This window comes from Archocentrus centrarchus, chromosome 3 (genome assembly GCF_007364275.1).
Source record: "Archocentrus centrarchus isolate MPI-CPG fArcCen1 chromosome 3, fArcCen1, whole genome shotgun sequence".
In the NCBI taxonomy this organism is placed as follows: domain Eukaryota; kingdom Metazoa; phylum Chordata; class Actinopteri; order Cichliformes; family Cichlidae; genus Archocentrus; species Archocentrus centrarchus.
The window spans coordinates 18,920,545-18,938,224 of NC_044348.1; the positions used below are offsets into that span (position 1 = coordinate 18,920,545).

At 39.3% G+C, this 17,680-nt stretch overlaps 3 protein-coding genes across 3 annotated transcripts; 2 read left to right on the forward strand and 1 right to left on the reverse strand.

Annotated features, from left to right (window-relative positions):
- Positions 1-764: 764 nt before the first annotated feature.
- On the reverse strand, positions 765-4,405 carry cox4i1 (cytochrome c oxidase subunit 4I1). Its single transcript, XM_030722770.1, has 5 exons — positions 4,322-4,405; positions 3,491-3,567; positions 1,664-1,828; positions 1,254-1,385; positions 765-1,098 (listed from the first exon to the last, which is right to left on the reverse strand). Exons 2-5 carry the CDS (start codon positions 3,564-3,566, stop codon positions 962-964), a joined length of 510 nt encoding a protein of 169 aa, XP_030578630.1. The 5' UTR covers position 3,567; positions 4,322-4,405; the 3' UTR covers positions 765-961.
- Positions 4,406-4,413: 8 nt separating this feature from the next.
- On the forward strand, positions 4,414-10,359 carry emc8 (ER membrane protein complex subunit 8). The gene is made up of 5 exons (XM_030722758.1): positions 4,414-4,982; positions 7,600-7,676; positions 7,790-7,859; positions 8,923-9,017; positions 9,199-10,359. Exons 1-5 carry the CDS (start codon positions 4,770-4,772, stop codon positions 9,356-9,358), a joined length of 615 nt encoding a protein of 204 aa, XP_030578618.1. The 5' UTR covers positions 4,414-4,769; the 3' UTR covers positions 9,359-10,359.
- A 3,026-nt stretch (positions 10,360-13,385) lies between these two features.
- gins2 (GINS complex subunit 2) lies at positions 13,386-17,594 on the forward strand. Its single transcript, XM_030719532.1, has 5 exons — positions 13,386-13,553; positions 14,350-14,464; positions 15,064-15,163; positions 15,277-15,403; positions 17,045-17,594. Exons 1-5 carry the CDS (start codon positions 13,464-13,466, stop codon positions 17,138-17,140), a joined length of 528 nt encoding a protein of 175 aa, XP_030575392.1. The 5' UTR covers positions 13,386-13,463; the 3' UTR covers positions 17,141-17,594.
- The last annotated feature ends 86 nt before the right edge of the window (positions 17,595-17,680 follow it).

Genomic DNA, 17,680 nt, shown 5'->3' on the forward strand with positions numbered 1-17,680 from the left:
GGTCTAAAACCAGGTGTTTCAGTTTCATTGTCCAACCCCTGTAGGCTATAGTGTAGGATTTATACGTGGTTTGATGAGGAGCCGATAAGTCCCGTACATAGTATTGTATTTTTGCAAAAGCCTAGATACTGAAAAGTATGCGAAAATGAGGCTCAAATGTCACCTTGTGTAGCTGTTTGGTCTTTCATGTTAACAACTTGTCACTAATAAAGACAATCAATAGTACCGAAAAAATTGGCCCGAAATAAACTAGATTTTCAATTTTGACTACCTAGCCAGTTGTTGGACCTAATAAGTGTAAAGCAAATGCAATTCATATAATAAAAATTGTCAGCTTTAAACAACTTGCAAATTAAAGTGATCTGAGACCACATATTGAAACTTAACTCCATATCATCCTCAAACAGAATATTTCCTAATTTCACCTGTCAATTTGATGTAAAGATATGACACAAATTTAACTCCATCTCACCAGGGTAAGATTCCTGGATCCAGACTGCAACCAAGCCTTACGTCTTGCAAAAACTTTCATGCAAACTGAACCACACATAAATCCCTTGGTAAAGGTAGAAACAGGTAAATAGCTGCACCTTGTTTCCCTCAAAGCTACCAGAGTAATATTCAGCAGTCCATAAACAAAAATCTACTTAAAACTCAAGATAATTGTGACAGCAAATAATAAGCAAACTTATAAACTTAAAAATAATTTTCTAGTTCCTGCACTTTGTACCCGATATATTAAAGCAATATTTATGAAGGACTCAGACAGTTAATCAGAGGTTTTAATCAGTTTAACAATTTGTATTCTTTTTATAATACAGAACAGCCTTAAGAGGAAGTGGTCTTCCAAAATGCACAGATAGAGGTAATGTGGACATCTGATAAATACAGAAATATAGGTATTCGTGTATCTTTGAGTTGGTCTGCCTTTATGTAGAACTGTTATGGTCCTCTGGGTCTTTTACTTTTTCCACTGCTTGTTTTCGTAGTCCCAGTGGGCTGAGAATCCCTCCACTGGGCTAATTCTCATGTCCAGCATCCTCTGCAGCTCCTTCTCCTTGTACTCGCTGTCAAAAGTGTGTGGAACAGGTCCATACACTGTAAAGAGACAATATCAAATAGGTGAAGCAATGAGCCAAATGACACTGCAAAAACTGCATTCTTTACTAAGCAGGTACGTGAAAAACTGAGGTAGCTCAAAGTCAGAGAGTACACAGGTTTGCTTACATATAAGCAGTGTTTTCCATATTTACCATATTTTCTCTGCCAAAGCACAACCAGGCCAGTGAAGCCAATGAAGAACAGGACTCCTCCAACCACAGACTTCCACTCTGCTGATCCCTGGTTCATCTCAGCAAAGCTCTGCTTGAAGCTGATGCGGTACACTGCACATTGGAAAAATAACTCTGGATGAATATTTTTAAGAGTCTGGAACATACTTTTAAGCAAGGTATTACTATAAATATTGGCATACTCTAAGAATTTGACACTGCACCACTCCCATTATTTAGCATGCATTTCAAAACACTGAATCCCATAACAAAATTTTCATACTCCCAATTTCAGTTCAAAAATAAATTCATCCTACGTAACAAGAGTGGTGCAGTTTTAAATTACCCAAATATGAATGAGTGAACAATACTGTAGTGTTATTAAGTCCTACATGCAATCTTCTCCTCATTTGAGAGGGCAACCCAGGAGCCCTTCTCCTTCTCCTTCAGGGATTTCTGCTCTGGACTCAGGTTCTGCACATAGCTGACCTCAGGGAGAGGGCTCTCCCGCCTGTCAAAGTAGGCAGGGAGGGCGTAGTCCTCCACCTTAGCAACACCTGCAGGGGAGAACATAATGGCTCAACAAATGACTCTCACACATAACCCCTCAGTTAATGTCAACCTTTTTTAAACCTTATCTTAATTAACATACTTATTTCATGACCAGTTTTGGTTTACATTTCTGCTCTTGAACACTGAACAGCCAGGTCTAGTTCTACATTGTTAGCTATGGAATTACATTGTAGCTAATAAAATCTAAGAAATAACCACAGACAGTACAAAAGATGGGTGGTAGCTTTTGGGTATGAAAAGTGAAGCAACACTGAATAAAACCTGAAGTTCAATTTGTAAATGATGGTCATTCTAAGAGTCAGAAAGGAGAATTATCCAGGGTTTGATCTTGACAAGCAACTATATAACAGGTTTTAAATGGTGCTGACAGACCAAGTAAAACCAGAGTTATGATCAATAATTTACTTAATCTTTTTTCCTGTATACTGTGCTCATGCGTGATGTGCATTTGGTGCAGGCAGACCATAAAAACTGGGTATTTATTAGCAGAAAGTGCTTGCGAGCATGCACCAAAAAAATAAAATAAAATAAACAAATAAATAAATCACAACATCCTCTTTCCTATTGGTGGAAAATTTTACCACATCAACCATTCAAAAAATTATATGGCAACGTGAGGCATTTGGTGTTTGAGAAACAGGTGAAAGTTGTGAGAGTGACGCTGGCGAAAGAGATACCACAATATCAATAGTGAGTTTTGAAATCTGAGAGATTTTAGTGTGTTTGAAGTGTATAGTTAGCGTGTAGTAGTGTGTGTAGTCATGGCAAAGGCAGATTCTGATGTAAACGCTGTCTCCAGGTGTACAACAGGAGGGTGACACACCTGGAACTGTCAGGCCTGTGATGGGCCCTACTGTCCTGTGGTGGACACGAACTGTTTTTTTTGGGTGGCACAAAGAATTTGTGTGGCATCTTATTGTGACACCTTATTGTTTTGTAATTATTTGTAGAAAAATGTCTAAGGAATTGCCTGCATTTTAATGTAATCAAAATCAAATTCATCTGATATCCAGTCCACAGTTGTGGAGGGACAAGAACTAGCGCCAAACTTAAGGCCATCTGTATCCGATCCAGATTCTGGATTAGCAGGCTATTTTTTTTTTGGGGGCCATATCTCAGCTAAGGAAAAAAAAAAAAAAGAGATTTGTTGCAGTAAGAAGCATTTCACTATTGTCCATGGACAGGGCTATTATCCAGATATGCAAATATATGACAACTTTAACCTTATCGCCCACCCGATAAATTGCACCTTTTCTCAGTTGGGCAGGTTTTTTCAGGTTTGTTGTGCCCGGCACCACTTATTGTTATTAATAAAAAAATAAAACAAGTATAAGCTGTATATAAACTTTGGTGAAAAGTTCTTAGATCTAGTGCCATCAACAGTGTTTAACTTTACACCTCCCAAATGCTCATTACAGTATAAAAATGTGGTATTACAGGAAGAGTATCGATAAAGACAATTTTTAAATAAAGGCAGCTTCACCTCTTTCAAAGGCCTACTTAAAACTGAGTGAAGGTATTTACATTTTAAAATGTTAGGATTTATATGAACAGGGCCTTCAAAAGGTCACTGGCACAAACTGGATCTATTGTTATACTGCCAGCCAGAAATAGAACCCATTCAATACATTTCTCCGTATACCTACCATGGCCTCCACGCACACAGACAGATGTAGATATGGCACGTTTGCCAATAAGGCTAAGTGCTCTGGTTGCCAACATTCTGTGGAAAAGGTCATAAAATAGAATATTAAAAATGTATTAAGCACTGTTAAAGGTTAAATAACCTTACTACTCTTATACCTTGCCATTTCTAACGGAAGCATCAAACCATGACCATACACAATAAAGAATAAGCTGCTCAGTGTAGGTGCTTCATATCGACATAATACGCATCATAACCTTTGATAAGCTATTCATATACATAAAGCACGTATGCTATTTAAAGTGGGTCAGTTAGCATTCGTATAAAACAATTCACGACATGCAATAACCGTCCAGGTTGGTGGGCTTTTAGTTACGAGTGAAAAATGTCTGGTTTTAACACCACCGTCCGGCTAAGCTAATATTAGCGTTAGCTGCAAACACAAGGTCATAGCACCGGGGGGTAAATATTCATAGAAATACCAAATTCTCCGACGCAACCCTGAACTATTCATCATCTTTCTATTGACTGAGACTGCGTTAATGCATAGTAACGGCAGATGACTAAAACATTTGTATCATCATATCACACCCGCCTTCATTAATCTGATGCTACATGCTAATGACAGCTACCCGGAACATTAGCCGGTACTCGATCCTATCCGCTCCGACAAAGTCACTTCTTAATTCGGTCAAAATAAGTAATTCATCAGGGGCTGCTACTTATTCTTATGATGCATATAACCTCCCAATACGTGTGGATGCTAAAATGCGTTATATCTGCGAAGGGTAACAAAAATTTTATTGAGTAAATAATAAATAATATGTCCGACCTGCTACCTCTTCCTCGCTCCCGACCGCCGTCGATCTGAAGGGAAGTGTGACTGGGAACGGAAATACGTAAATCGTTCGTTTGACCGGATGGAATTTGATCTCGTTTTACGATAGTTCTGATTTACGGTACCACCGGTGTTACAGCAACGAGTGGAAGGTAGAAGTAAGATTAGCTTCTCTGACTGCACGCCGAGCAATTCATCCAACATAAAAGTACGGCTGTCATTTCGGATAATTGTAGAGCTTAATGTACTCGTCAGAAACTATACTTCTGACCTCATATCGCGGCAGTAAGGTGACTGCTGAGGTGTACATCTACTTTTCTCCGGGCATGACAAGCAACGATAGCTAACGGTAGCAGGCAGCTGTCTCCCTCTCCTCATCGGTGAACTCAACCACTTTGGCAGCTTTAGTCTTCACTCCTACTCTTCTGATTTTCTTATAAACATGCCCATTCAACTGACAAGTCAGGCGTACTGTAAAATGCTTTTACACGCTGCCAAGTATCCACATTGCGCCGTAAATGGATTGCTGGTGGCAGAAAAGAAGAAGGAGAAGAAGAAAGACAGCCATAGTGAGCCAGTCTTGTGCGTGGACTGTGTGCCTCTGTTTCACGGTACTCTAGCTCTGGCACCGATGCTAGAAGTAGCCTTAACGCTGGTAAGTAGCTGTAAAGTCAACTGTACACATACAGTGCTGTGGAAAATAATTTGTCCTCTTTCTGATTTTTTTTTTTTTTGCATATATGTCACACATGTTTCAAATCAAAAAAAGAATATTAGACAAAGATAACCTGAGCAAATACCAAATGCAGTTTTTATGACTGATGATTTCATTTATTCAGGGAAGAAAGCTATCCACACCTACGTGGCCTTGTGTGAACCCCCCCCCCCCCCCCCCCCAAAATAAATAAATAAATAAAAAAATCATGAATAAACTGTGATTAACCACAGTTTTTTGGAAAGCTGAATTCAGTTTCACTAGCCACAGCCAGGCCTGATTACTGCCACACCTGTTGGATCAAGAAATCACTTAAACAGAATGTTTCTGACAAAGTGAGGTAGGCTAAAAGATTTGATAAAGCAACACATCATGACACAAAAAAGAACCTCAGGAACAGCTGAGAAACAAAGTTGTTGACATCTTTGGTTCTGGAAAGGGTCTTAAAACTATTTCTAAGGCATTGGGTCTACAGAGAACCACACTGAGAGCCATTATCCACACATGGAGTAAACTTGGTCCAGTGGTGCATCTACCCAGGAATGGCCGGCCTACCAAAATTACTCCAAAAGCGCATCGATGACTCATCCAGGAGGTCACAAAAGAACCCAGAACAACATCTAAAGAACTGCAGTTCTGTGTCTCATGTGTCTCAGTTAAGGTCAAAGTTCATGATTCAACAATAAGAAAGAGACTATGCAAAAATGTCATCCATGGGAGAGTTACAAGGCGAAAATCACTGCTGACCAAAAAGAACACAAAGGCTCATCTCACATTTGCCAAAAAACATCTCGATGATCCCCAACCCTCCCCAAGTCTCATTACACCTGGCATAAAACACAGAATTTCATAAAAAGAGCATCATACCAACAGTCAAACACGGGGGTGGTAGTGTGATGGTCTGCGGCTGCTTTGCTGCATCACGATCTGAACGACTTCCTGTAAATGATGGAGCCAGGTATTCTGCTCTGTACCAGAAAATCCCGAAGAACAATATCCAGCCATCAGCTCATGCTGTGAAGCTCAAACTCATTTGGGTTGTGCAGCAAGACAATGATCGAAAGCACACCAGCAAAAAAAAAAAAAGAGGGTTTTGGAGTGGTCTAGTGGATTTATATCCTATTGGCACACTTTAACTTGATCTTAAACAGGCTACAAAACCCTCCAGTTTGGCTGAGTTAAGACAATTCTGCAGAGAATAGTGGGCCAAAATTCCTCCACAGTGATGTGAAAGACTCACTGCCAGTTATCACAAATCCTTGATTTTAGTTCTTGCTGCCAAGGGAGGCACAACCAATTATTAGGTTTAGGGGGCAATTACCTTTTCACACAGGGCCGGGTAGGTAAATGCTTTTTCACAGCACTGTGTCTATATCTGTTTGATACACCTGATTTAGACATGCCTTCTAGTACAAAAGTCTTAGAATAACAATACAATTTTTCTTTCGTGGGGGTTTGATGAATTATTGTAGTCATTTGGTGCATTGTGGTGCTTTTGACGTATACTGCTTTACACTAACAGGCATTACTAATATTGCATGGCTTTTATTTATAATAGTGAGGGTGGAACAAATGTCAAAACAGGAAGCACTCTGAGAGCACAAACCTCCACCAAGGCAGTATAGACTTTTAAGGGAATAATATTGTTATCTATCTATCTATCTATGACACATGTTTACTTTGATTACACAAACATTATGTAGAAGTAGGTCATTGATAATAGGTATTGATTTGTAAATAACTGGACATGAATAACTTGAGCTTATTATATAATATTATACTACAGTATATTTCTAACTAAATCATTCTCTTTCTCCTGACGATCCTTTTTTTAAAGATGTAACACATTTTGGGGTCAAGTTGAAAGAAAGGCAGACGTGAAATTTAAAACTGAGATCAGAGGTCAAATGTGAAACATTCAGTATCATTTCCTCAATGTTGCCAGTACAAACAAAGGCAGTAGAATTTTAAGCAGAGTTTTTAAGATAAAATAAATTTTTTGAAAGTTTGATCTTATTTGACCTTGAAGAAGAGGTCAGAGGTCCAAAGTAACATGATATTTAGAATCCCCATATATCATTCTCTGCATGCCAATATGTTGTCAATACAAACAGAAATATAGTTTCAAATAACTGTATTGCATTATGGTCACTTTGACCTTTAGATCAGTCTGTTGACCTTGCATGAGAGGGCAGAGGTCAAATGTTTCATGATATTTTAAATCTTTATACAGTACTTTCTGTATGTTGACAATACACACCGCACTTGTAAGAATCATAGTTTCTAAGTTATCGCTCTACACCCCAACAAAGTTTGATAAGAATTCATTCGAAACCTTTCGAGCTGTCGTGTTTACTGACAGAAAGACACGCAGACGCTGCCAAAAACACAACCTCCTTGGCAGAGGTAATAACGTCTTCTCCAGCCCCAAAACAGTTATAACGTTTGAGTGTAGCTCTATATCTGTCGTTTTCTCGTGTTAAAAATGAAGCATATCTGACCTCAACTACCTTTCTGTTCTTACATGTTGCTCTCATGACTCCTGCATCTACCCCAGATTGATACTTGGTGTAAAGAAAATAATTATGTCATTGTCGGATATTATCAAGCCAACGAACGCACAAAGGATTCAAGGTAGGAGCACTGGCACCTGCTGTTTCAGGGCAAAACAACCACTGATAAAGCCTCCTGCACCCCGCTGCACCCTGGACCGCAGTTTAATATATGTTTGGTCTTCTCTCCTGCAGGCCCAACCAAGTTGCAGAGAAGGTGGCTGCCAGAATTTCTGAGAACTTCAGTGAAGCAGCAATTGTTATGGTAATTGTATATTGACCTTAATTATATATTATTAAATAATTCATTCATTGTTACAAATATGTTCATTCCACTCTTCAGGTGGCAGCTGAGTTTAGTTCAGTGTAGTTTAAAAAAAATTAACCAAAAACCACAAGTTATTAATTCATAATCACAAGCCTTTATCTCTTTATTTTAGGTGCTGATCACTGTTAAAATGAAAAGTGAATACTCTATAAGCAACAGTACTGTTACTGCGATTTGTTACTAGGGGTGGGCGGGAAAGCTTCAGAATTATATCAGATATTTCAACAAAATTTGCAATGATATTTCTGATGATATAGAAAAAAAATACTGAACGTTTTATCAGTGATTGCAATAAAATGAAGGGCATTCGGGTGCGGGAATTACATTTAATTATTTTTGTGGAAGTTTTCTTCCCGTGCACCTGTCGCACATTCAGGTGTGCAGAGATTTCGAATTCATAATTTGTCACGTAGTAAAAGTGAAATTGGAAAATATTTTCTACCTGGGTTTTTGTATCTTTAGTTGAGCCTTTTAACTAGCTGCTTTAAAGCCCTGCTTTTCACATCAATAATTCCTACCCACCGTTTGCTCTTCCTGTCATGTGGAGTGCAACTAGCAAGTTGAGTCATTTGTTTACTTGTGGTTCACATGTCACCAGCTCCTTGTATCTCCTCCTCTCGTGCCGCCATAGCCTCGACGGTGTGTTTTCGCTTGAAGTGGTGAAACATGTTTGTTGTTTCCACCTTCAGTGGGAGCAGTTTTCTTGCAATCTTTGCAAAGCATAACTGCCTGGGAGGTTGTTGACGTAGCTCCCCTCTAACTGAATAGTCACTGGAGGCTGACGTGCAGCTCTCAGTCTCAGATCTGTCTGGACTCGTCTTGTTGTGCGCACTAGAGAACATAAACACATGCAGTATGATATTGATGTGCATTGTGAAGTATACAACATTGTTTTTTTGACATCTTTCCTAGATCCTGGTCTGGTCTGTCGCAGCTGTTGGTATCACCTCGAGGTTCTGCCTAAATTCACAGTAAATTTTGTGCGCTTCCTTTCCTGCAGGTGGACAACAGTAGATTAACGGTGAGCTGTTCTGAACCCATCGTGTTTATCTACGATCATCATGAAAACAAGTGGAGAAGCAGAGAAGTGACCGTGTAAGTGTTAAGAGCTATTTTAGTGCAAGACTTAAATGGTCGTCCTCTGCAGCCTATTTGTGCAGCTCAGTCACAGTTCTCTCATTTACTTACTTTATATAGCCAAACAAAGTGCATTGTATACACTGTATTTTAAGTATTAATAGCTTGAATAACTTTCTTCTTTTTGCTCATCTTCCAGTGACTCCTTTGAAGACTGGAGTGAAGCACAGAAGATCACATCTGCTCTGCTAGTGGGCCGGTCCTATGAGAACTTGGTTGATTTTGACAATCACTTGGATGATCTTAGGAACGACTGGACCAACCCAGTGATTAACAAGTCCGTCCTGGACCTGTGCTAAGACCTTCAGTCAGGAGTACCCTGGACAAACACACACATACACGCGCAAACAAATATTGCTGCCATTTCAGCATGTACAATGCTACTTGTGTAGCACAGGAGAATAAAAATGCCGACCCCATAGTCTGTGTACCATCAAAAGTCTCTCGCACTGACGGGAACTTGTGGGGCGTTGGCCAGTTAGGCCAAAATCTCTTAAGGGCAAGCACCGTATGTGCACTGTTGGCCTGTGTCCACCTTTGACAGGGTGATGCAGCAGTGATGAAGGCTTTTATGTTTTTGGATGCAACTTTACGTTCACCCCCTTGCAATGGGTTTTAATATTTTAGTTATGTGCAAGAATTTATATTCTAGAGGATTAAATCTATAAGTTTTCTCTTAGCCGTACAGAGATCAAGGTCTAAATTATTCAATTTTAAGTGATGATTGTATACCTGATGGGATTAAATATGTTCTTTATTAAATTTCTGCAATATATAACCCCTGAAGCAAAATTCATATGTATAAATGTAGTCTGAAGTTTTTAGATGACACTGAACCAGAGAAAGTTTTGAAAGCCCGAACCTTAATCTTTCTGTAGCTGCACTAGCAACGACGGGATGAATGATTAAAGAGCTTTGACTCTTAAATGATTTGATTGCTTACACAAACTTCTGTGATGCATGTCTCTTGTTGTCACTAGTGCGACTCAGAATGTCACTCTGGATGATGTACGGCTGCATTTTGGCTCTTGATTTGTGATCTCGAAGATTTTGTTCTGAGTCAGATCACAGGGATGTGTGAATTTTGTTTTATGTGCATATCCATTCTAAGAATTAGGACAATTGTAGGTTAACATTTAATTGATTATTCTAAATCCAAGTATTTCAGAAAGAATTAAATACTTATGGCACAGCTATAGAAACATGTCATTGATAAGAATTAATCAGTTGTGTGGGTGAAAAATTTTCTACTGAAATTGCTTTGAGTTGAATGTACAATGAAACAGATTTTTGAAACGATCCAAGCGTTTCCCAGACCTTTTATTGCCATTTGTCAAACTGTTTTTCTGCATCCTATACAGTCATTTGAAAAAGGAAGTTTTTCACAGGACTCTGTGCAGAGCTGTGAAAAACAAAGTACTTCCTTACTGCTTCCAGAGGAATTAAGAGGATGTGTATCAGCCCTGTGCTGATAAGCAAATGCACCTGATTAACTGATCATCAGCAAGTCTCTGGAGTCTCCAGACTACTATGGCATAGATGCCTGAGAACCTACACAGACATATGATCATCAGCCAGCGTGCACATGTACCTCTACAAAAGCAGAAGTTTTGGCAGTTTGGCGGTCTGCAACATTTAGGTGTTTCTTAACACAATCCCACAATCTTCCCAGGAGTGGATGTCCCTGCAAATTCACCCCAAGCATGATAAATGTTACATTTAATGATAGTACAATTAAAAACGGCTGAACAAATATTTTTGTTTTGGAAGGGTTGCCAGGAGAAAGCCTCTGCTCTCTAAAAAAAAAAGGACACGGCAGCACAGCTTAGGTTTGTAAAGTTACATCTGAAGAAACTGCAGGACTTTTGAAACAGCGCCCTCTGGTCAGATGTTTGGCCATATTGCACGGTTCCATGTACTGCAACAAACAAACGCAGCATGTCAGCACAAACACTTCATTCCAACAGTATGAGTTGGTGGAGGAGTAATGATTTTGGGGGGGGGGTTGCAGCCACAGGTCTGGGGCGCAGCAGCAAATCTCCCAACAGAAGGGCTGAAAAAGAAAAGGTGTTGCAATGGTCCAAAGTCCAGACCTCAACCTGACTGAGATGAGATGGTGGGACTTTAAGAGAGCTTTGAATAAATGAATGCCCATAAACCTCAATGAGCCGAAGCAACGTTGTGAAGAGTGGGTCAAAATTCCTCCGCAATGCTGTCAGCAACTGATAAGCACACAAAACAAGCACTTCAAGTTATTCCTGATAACGGTTCTACAAACTACTGAATGATAGTGTATTTAGTTTTTCACAGGATTGCACAGAGTCATGTGAAAACGTTATCACATGACTGGACCTCTGTCTCGACAGGTTTAAAAAAGTTCTGGAATAGTCCCTGACGAGCTTTGGGGCTTTTTTGGATTAGAAGTTGCCTGTCAAAGGTCGAATGAAGGTTTTGGCCTCTGTATCAACCAGATATCAGTCGTGCAGGTAGAATCGAGAAACATGAAAGATGTGTTTTAAGTTTGTAATAAATATATGTGGAAAACTAAGACTGTGACACAGAAACACAAATGATTTAAATATGAAGGGTTTCTCCCTGGAAGTAAATGTAGATCAGGCACAGCAACTGCACATAATGAAGTTTGCTGAATATTTAACCTTTAGCAAAAACGGGGCAGCACGGTGGTTAGCGCTGTTGCCTCACAGCAAGAAGGTCGTGCGGTCGAATCCGTCATCTGGACGGGGCCTTTCTGTGTGGAGTTTGCCTGTTCTCCCCGTGTCTGCGTGGGTTTTCTCCGGGTACTCCAGCTTCTTCCCACAGTCCAAAGACATGCAGTCAGTGGCGTTAGGTTAATTGGTTATTCTAAATGACCCATAGGTGTGAATGGTTGTCTGTCTCTTCTCTGTGTAAACCCTGTGACAGATTGGCAACATGTCCAGGGTGTACCCTGCCTTGCCCCGTGGCAGCTGGGATAGTCTCCAGACCCCTGGCAACCCAGTCGATTTCTTAGAAATATGTCTGCAGATTCTCCACCTGAAGCTCTTAACTGTATGCTGTACTGAGATCTGTGCTCATTTTATGCTACTTTATACTTCACTAGCGAGAGACCTCTTTTACTTACAGAAATTTGACAGTTACCTACACTGAATATTTAACTCTTCCATAGTATACAAAGCAATTAAAATTGTCCCTATATTGACCAGTTACACCTTAAGTGCTACTTACACACTCCCATGTAAGTTAAATGAATAAATAATAATAAAATAGAATAAAATCAGAATCATTAATGTCAGAAATGTCAAAGTGATTTAAAGTGTGACTGTATTATCCAAGTTTCGGTAAAGATAAATACTTCTTCTACCAGTGTACGATACAAGAACTGAAACTAATTCTGTTTAACTGCAACACGGTGTTTTTCTACAGAAATACCTCAAACACATAAACCAGAAGTTTCAGGTATTTCAGTTGGCAGCTACAGTGAATTGCCTGATTGAAATTGAAATTAAGCATCACACTGGGTTGCTAATAATAAGTTTACTTTGCATTTGTGTAAAGCAGCCAAGAAGAAATTGTTCTCTGAGGTCAAAATCTTGTATGATCGCTTTATGCTATCATACATATCATATTAATGTTCAGCAGGTAAAGGAAGCTGATCTTTTGGGACATCTCAGAAAATAAAGTCTCACACTGAGAATAGCAGCTAAATTGGGAAACAGTTTGTAAGCCTGAGAGGTAATTGGTTATTAAATTGAATGGCTTGTACTGATAAAGAAATGAATGAAATCATAAATCTGCAACCTGTACACTTCAAAACACTAATTAATTTCAAACAACATAAAATGTTTATTAATATCAATGAACTGCCCCCCCCCCCCCCCCCCCCAAAAAAAAAGAAAAAAAAAAAAGAATCGTGCTAGTGATCAGCAAGCTGGGACAGAAACAACAGAAAAGCAATTTAGAACTCATTTATTGTCGCCTTCCTCGTTATTGCCTGGTGAATATTGCCATCTGTTGGCGTTTAGCTGCAACTGCTGCCATTGTCACATGGCCCACTTCTTCCTTCCGGGTTATACAAAGCTAAACTAAAATCTAAGGTGTAGTCAGCTTCGTCATGACCAGGCCGGCACCTGACGCATAAGTTAACAGTTTTTAAAAACTATTTTTTTTAAATTAATTAATTGATTTATTTTACAAAGGTTCAGATTCTGGAGATTACATGCTAATCAAATAACAACTCAAAATGTGACGTGGTGCACAGTGCGATATTGTGCTTCCTGTTGGTGACGCAGTTGTCTGGTCCTTGTCTTCATTGTAGGGTAACGCTGCGTGCAGCGCGGGAACAGTTTGTAGTGCAGTTCGAGTGTGAAGGAAGTTTTTGAACTCACTCACAAAAAACCAACAAATATGGATCCTTCGGAAGTCGAGTTCCTCGCAGAGAAAGAAATGGTGAAGATAATACCAAATTTCAGCCTCGATAAGGTCTATTTAATCGGGGTAAGTAAGTCAGCTGTGAAAAACGTTATTTGACTCCGTTAAACAGCTGGTTTTAGACCAGATATCGAGAAATTTACAATAAATTACTTTAGCATTATTAGCTAAACCTTCTGCTATATCATGAGCCAATCCGTGTAATGCTGGTCTTTATATATGAAATAAGTATACACTTGATATATTATGTGAAGCTGAAGTCAGGTGTTTCTGTCTGAGTGGACCACTTAAGTCAGGAAATTCACAGATTCAGACTTCCCGGATAAATGACTCTTGTTAAAACACAAACAGCTCATCTCTCTCACCGCAGTAAGGCAGGAAAACAGCTATAACCCGATTTACATCCAAACAAGTTGTTCAAGCAAGAAAATTAATCATCTCTGCAGCTGACAGTGAGACGAGTGAACAGGGACCGTCAAAGAGTAACCAAAATGAACCCACTGTGTGTGATTTTAGTGCCACTACAGTTTATGAGAGTTATTTTTCAAAATGAAAACCCACCCAAATTACGATGGAGAAGATTTTTAAAAATCAAATATTAAAACTACGTTTTTGATGACACCACATTGTGCGAGAGTGAAGTCACTGAATATTTTTCGGTATTTTTCTCACAGCTGCTTTAATTGTGTCATTCTTCGAGCTCAGATGATGGCTCGTTTGATTTAAATCAGATTGTAGCTCATAGTTACTGCTTTTGGAGATGTTGTTTATCTTCCAGCAGCGTTTTCGTTTATTAATTTATTAATTAAAACGCGTAATTATCTTTCGAATTTCACTAAAATATGTGTATTTCTGTTCTCAGGGAGACCTGGGTCCCTTCAACCCCGGATTACCTATTGATGTTCCTGTGTGGCTGGCTTTAAACCTAAAACAGAGGCAGAAGTGTAGAATTATTCCTCCTGAGTGGATGGATGTTGGTAATGTTCAAAAACCTTTACTGACACAGTTTTTGCAGGTGTTTGGTGTGTAAACTCGGACTTTTATTTTCTGCTGACAGGATTACTGAAATATGTTGCATATAAGTATGTTCCAGGATTTTGATTATTCTTTCCCCCACATTATGAGATTTTTACTCATTAGTGGCCTGCTGAGTTATACCTTATCCCGCCTTGCCATATCTTTGACATGTAGTGTTAAATACATAAAATATGTATCCCCTGGAACTATTCTTCCACGTTTGCTTTGAATAAGTAAAGATTTGTGGTGAAGAAATAGACACAAGAAATTCTGAGATTTATTTTCTAGTTTTAAGTGGAAAATTATTAATATATTGTGTTATTTATTATGCTTACAAAATGTTTAAAATGTATATTTCTCACTGTTAGTCTGTATGCTGTAAGAAATGCTGCATAGAATGCATTCATTGGTGGTTTTATTAGTCTTTTTTAAATTTTCTTCTCTTTAACAAGTCATAATACAAAAGTCAGTGGTTCAGAGAGGAATCCTGAAAATCTTTTATAGCATTTATTTGTGGTGCTGTTTTTGGCTGCTGTTGACATTTTGCTCCACTGTGCAGAGAAACTGGAGGAGATGCGAGACCTTGAGAGAAAAGAGGATATGTTTACACCTGTTCCCAGTCCTTACTACATGGAGCTTACCAAGCTGCTGCTAAACCAGTGAGTCCTATACAGTTAAGTAATCCACATTCAGAAGTACAGCCCTACATGCTGTTCTCTTGGTGTATGTGGCTTTCTCCCTCCCTTAAAGAAAGGTTTCTGTGTTTCTGTAGTGCTTCTGACAACATTCCCAAAGCAGACGAGATCCGTACACTAGTCAAAGACATCTGGGATACTCGTATTGCCAAGCTCCGCCTGTCTGCTGACAGTTTCATCAGTCAGCAGGAGGCTCATGCCAAGGTAAAACTGATCACAAGGAATCACACATGCATTTAGTATTCTCTGCTGCCACTTAGGCATGGAGCTTTGTGCATATATAGAGTCTAATTTAAGTCAAAAACTGATACAGAATAATTTGAAAGACAATAACATAATCAACAAAATTACCAATCAGTCATATTGTCTTGTAAAATCATTTTATTATCCTTTTGTTCCTTCATCCCTTCAACTTGTGGATCCAATGCATATTAAGATCGAGGAGACAGACTTCTCAGAGAAAGGGAAATCTTAAGTTCCAGTTTAATAAACATTCAGGAAATCATGTTTAGAAAATAATGTAATGTAGAATGTAATTTAGGTGTTTTCATAATGTTTGTCAACAACTACAACTTCCCTTGTAGGCATTTCAAAGTTGGAGTTTGTGTATCACACTGACTGTGTATAAAAGAGGGACATAGCTGGGGTCTTAAAGGTGAAGCTAATGTGGAAATGTTTTAAACTTGCGTTCTTTCTAATGACCTGCAGGGGATGACTCGTGGTTGGCAAAAGACGGCTCCCTTGATTTAAACACTGTTTATGGTCCCAAACACAAGTTTCAAGCCTTATTGGAACAACATGATGCTTATTTAGATTCATCAGAAAGGACTTTAAAGCAGATTATGCTGGTTTGGGGGGCAGGTTGTGCTGTACATTGTCCCTGTTTCTTATGCTTAATTCATGGTACCGCGATTATGTCCATTTGGAGGTATTTGCCTCTGGAAAGCCTATGAAGAGCCTATGCAGAGGAGTTTACAACCACCACAAATGTGCTCCTATACAGTCTTCCAGAATCCCAGCTGGATGTGGATGATGTTGTGCATCGGTTGAATGCTTATTGGCTGACAGGTGGAGCGGAACAGGGAAGGAAGAGACAGTGGTGTTCAGCAGGAATGGGAGAAGCGTGAAAAAATATCATAAATCAGCAAAAAAAAAAAAAAAATTCAAACAGTGGCTTTTTTTTGTTTTGTTTTTAAACAGTTGGCTTCAGGTCAGCTCTCTGTATGTTAAATCTTCACTTTTCTGCATGGTGGGCTGGTGGACCAACAGCAGCACAAGCAGGAGTAGCCCCCATCTGACAACAGACTCTCTCTACAGGTACACGGGCAGTCCGAAGCTGCCCACAGACTGCCAACGCGCTACCACCGCTGAACCATAATTTCCCCATTAGTTGTTTGTCATGGGGCAGCATGGTGGTTAGTACTGCTGCCTCACAGCAAGCAGGTCCTGGGTTCAACTCCATCTTGGCCTTTCTGTGTGGAGTTTGCATGCCCCCACCCGTGTTTACGTGGCTTTTCTCTGGGTATTCCAGCTTCCTCCCACAGTCCAAAGACATGCAGTCAGTGGGGTTAGGTTCATTGGTGACCCTGAAAAGGACACGCGGAAGAAAATGGATGGAGTAGCTCATCATGTCTGGTTTCAAATGATCATCATGTAGTTGCTGACAATACTATACGAGACATTACTATTATTATAACAGTGCTATTAGTGGTAACAGGATGACCTTTCACCTGTTTGCCACCACATTATGGAGTTACCGAATGGGGAAGCTACAGTACAGTGTCCAATGTTAATTTAACTCTTTGAAAATGTTTAATACCCCATTCTGCGTCTGTCTCTCCACAGCTGGACAACCTCACTCTGATGGAGATCAACACCATACGAGCGTTCCTTCTTGATTCTCTCAACTGTATGTACAAGCTACGCTCCAATTTGCAGTAAGGGGAGGTTCATGGACTGTTGATCTCAAAGGTCAAGCAAGGCCTGCTATAAAGGTGGATTTGGCAAGACTGGGATTCAGCCTAACATAAAAGACTGTTTTCTCAGAAGGTGAAGAAAAAGTTTTACTCAGCTGTTTAAGAGCTCATTCTGCTGTCTGGTGAGACTCGTGTGAATCTGTACATATTTAAAGCGTGAAAGCTTTGTTTATCTATTGCTTGCAGTAAGTTCATATTTAACTGAGTTTAAGCTGCTCATAGTGGCAGAAAAGTCATTTGTGAATGTTTGTCTCAAAATTTAGGTGTGTGTGTAAGTCAAGGGTATACAATTTGATTTTCCCAACAAGTTATTTTTTTTAATCAATCTTATTCAGCTTTTTTTTTTTTTTTTTACATCATTGTTACTCTGTGATTGAAATTGTTTGAATGAGGTTCTCTCTCAGAAACTGGTTAAACTAAACAAATCCTCCCTAAAATGTATTTAGGTGGAAAGAAACCCAAATAAAAGCCGCTGTATCCGACTCTTGATAATATCAGTTAATCT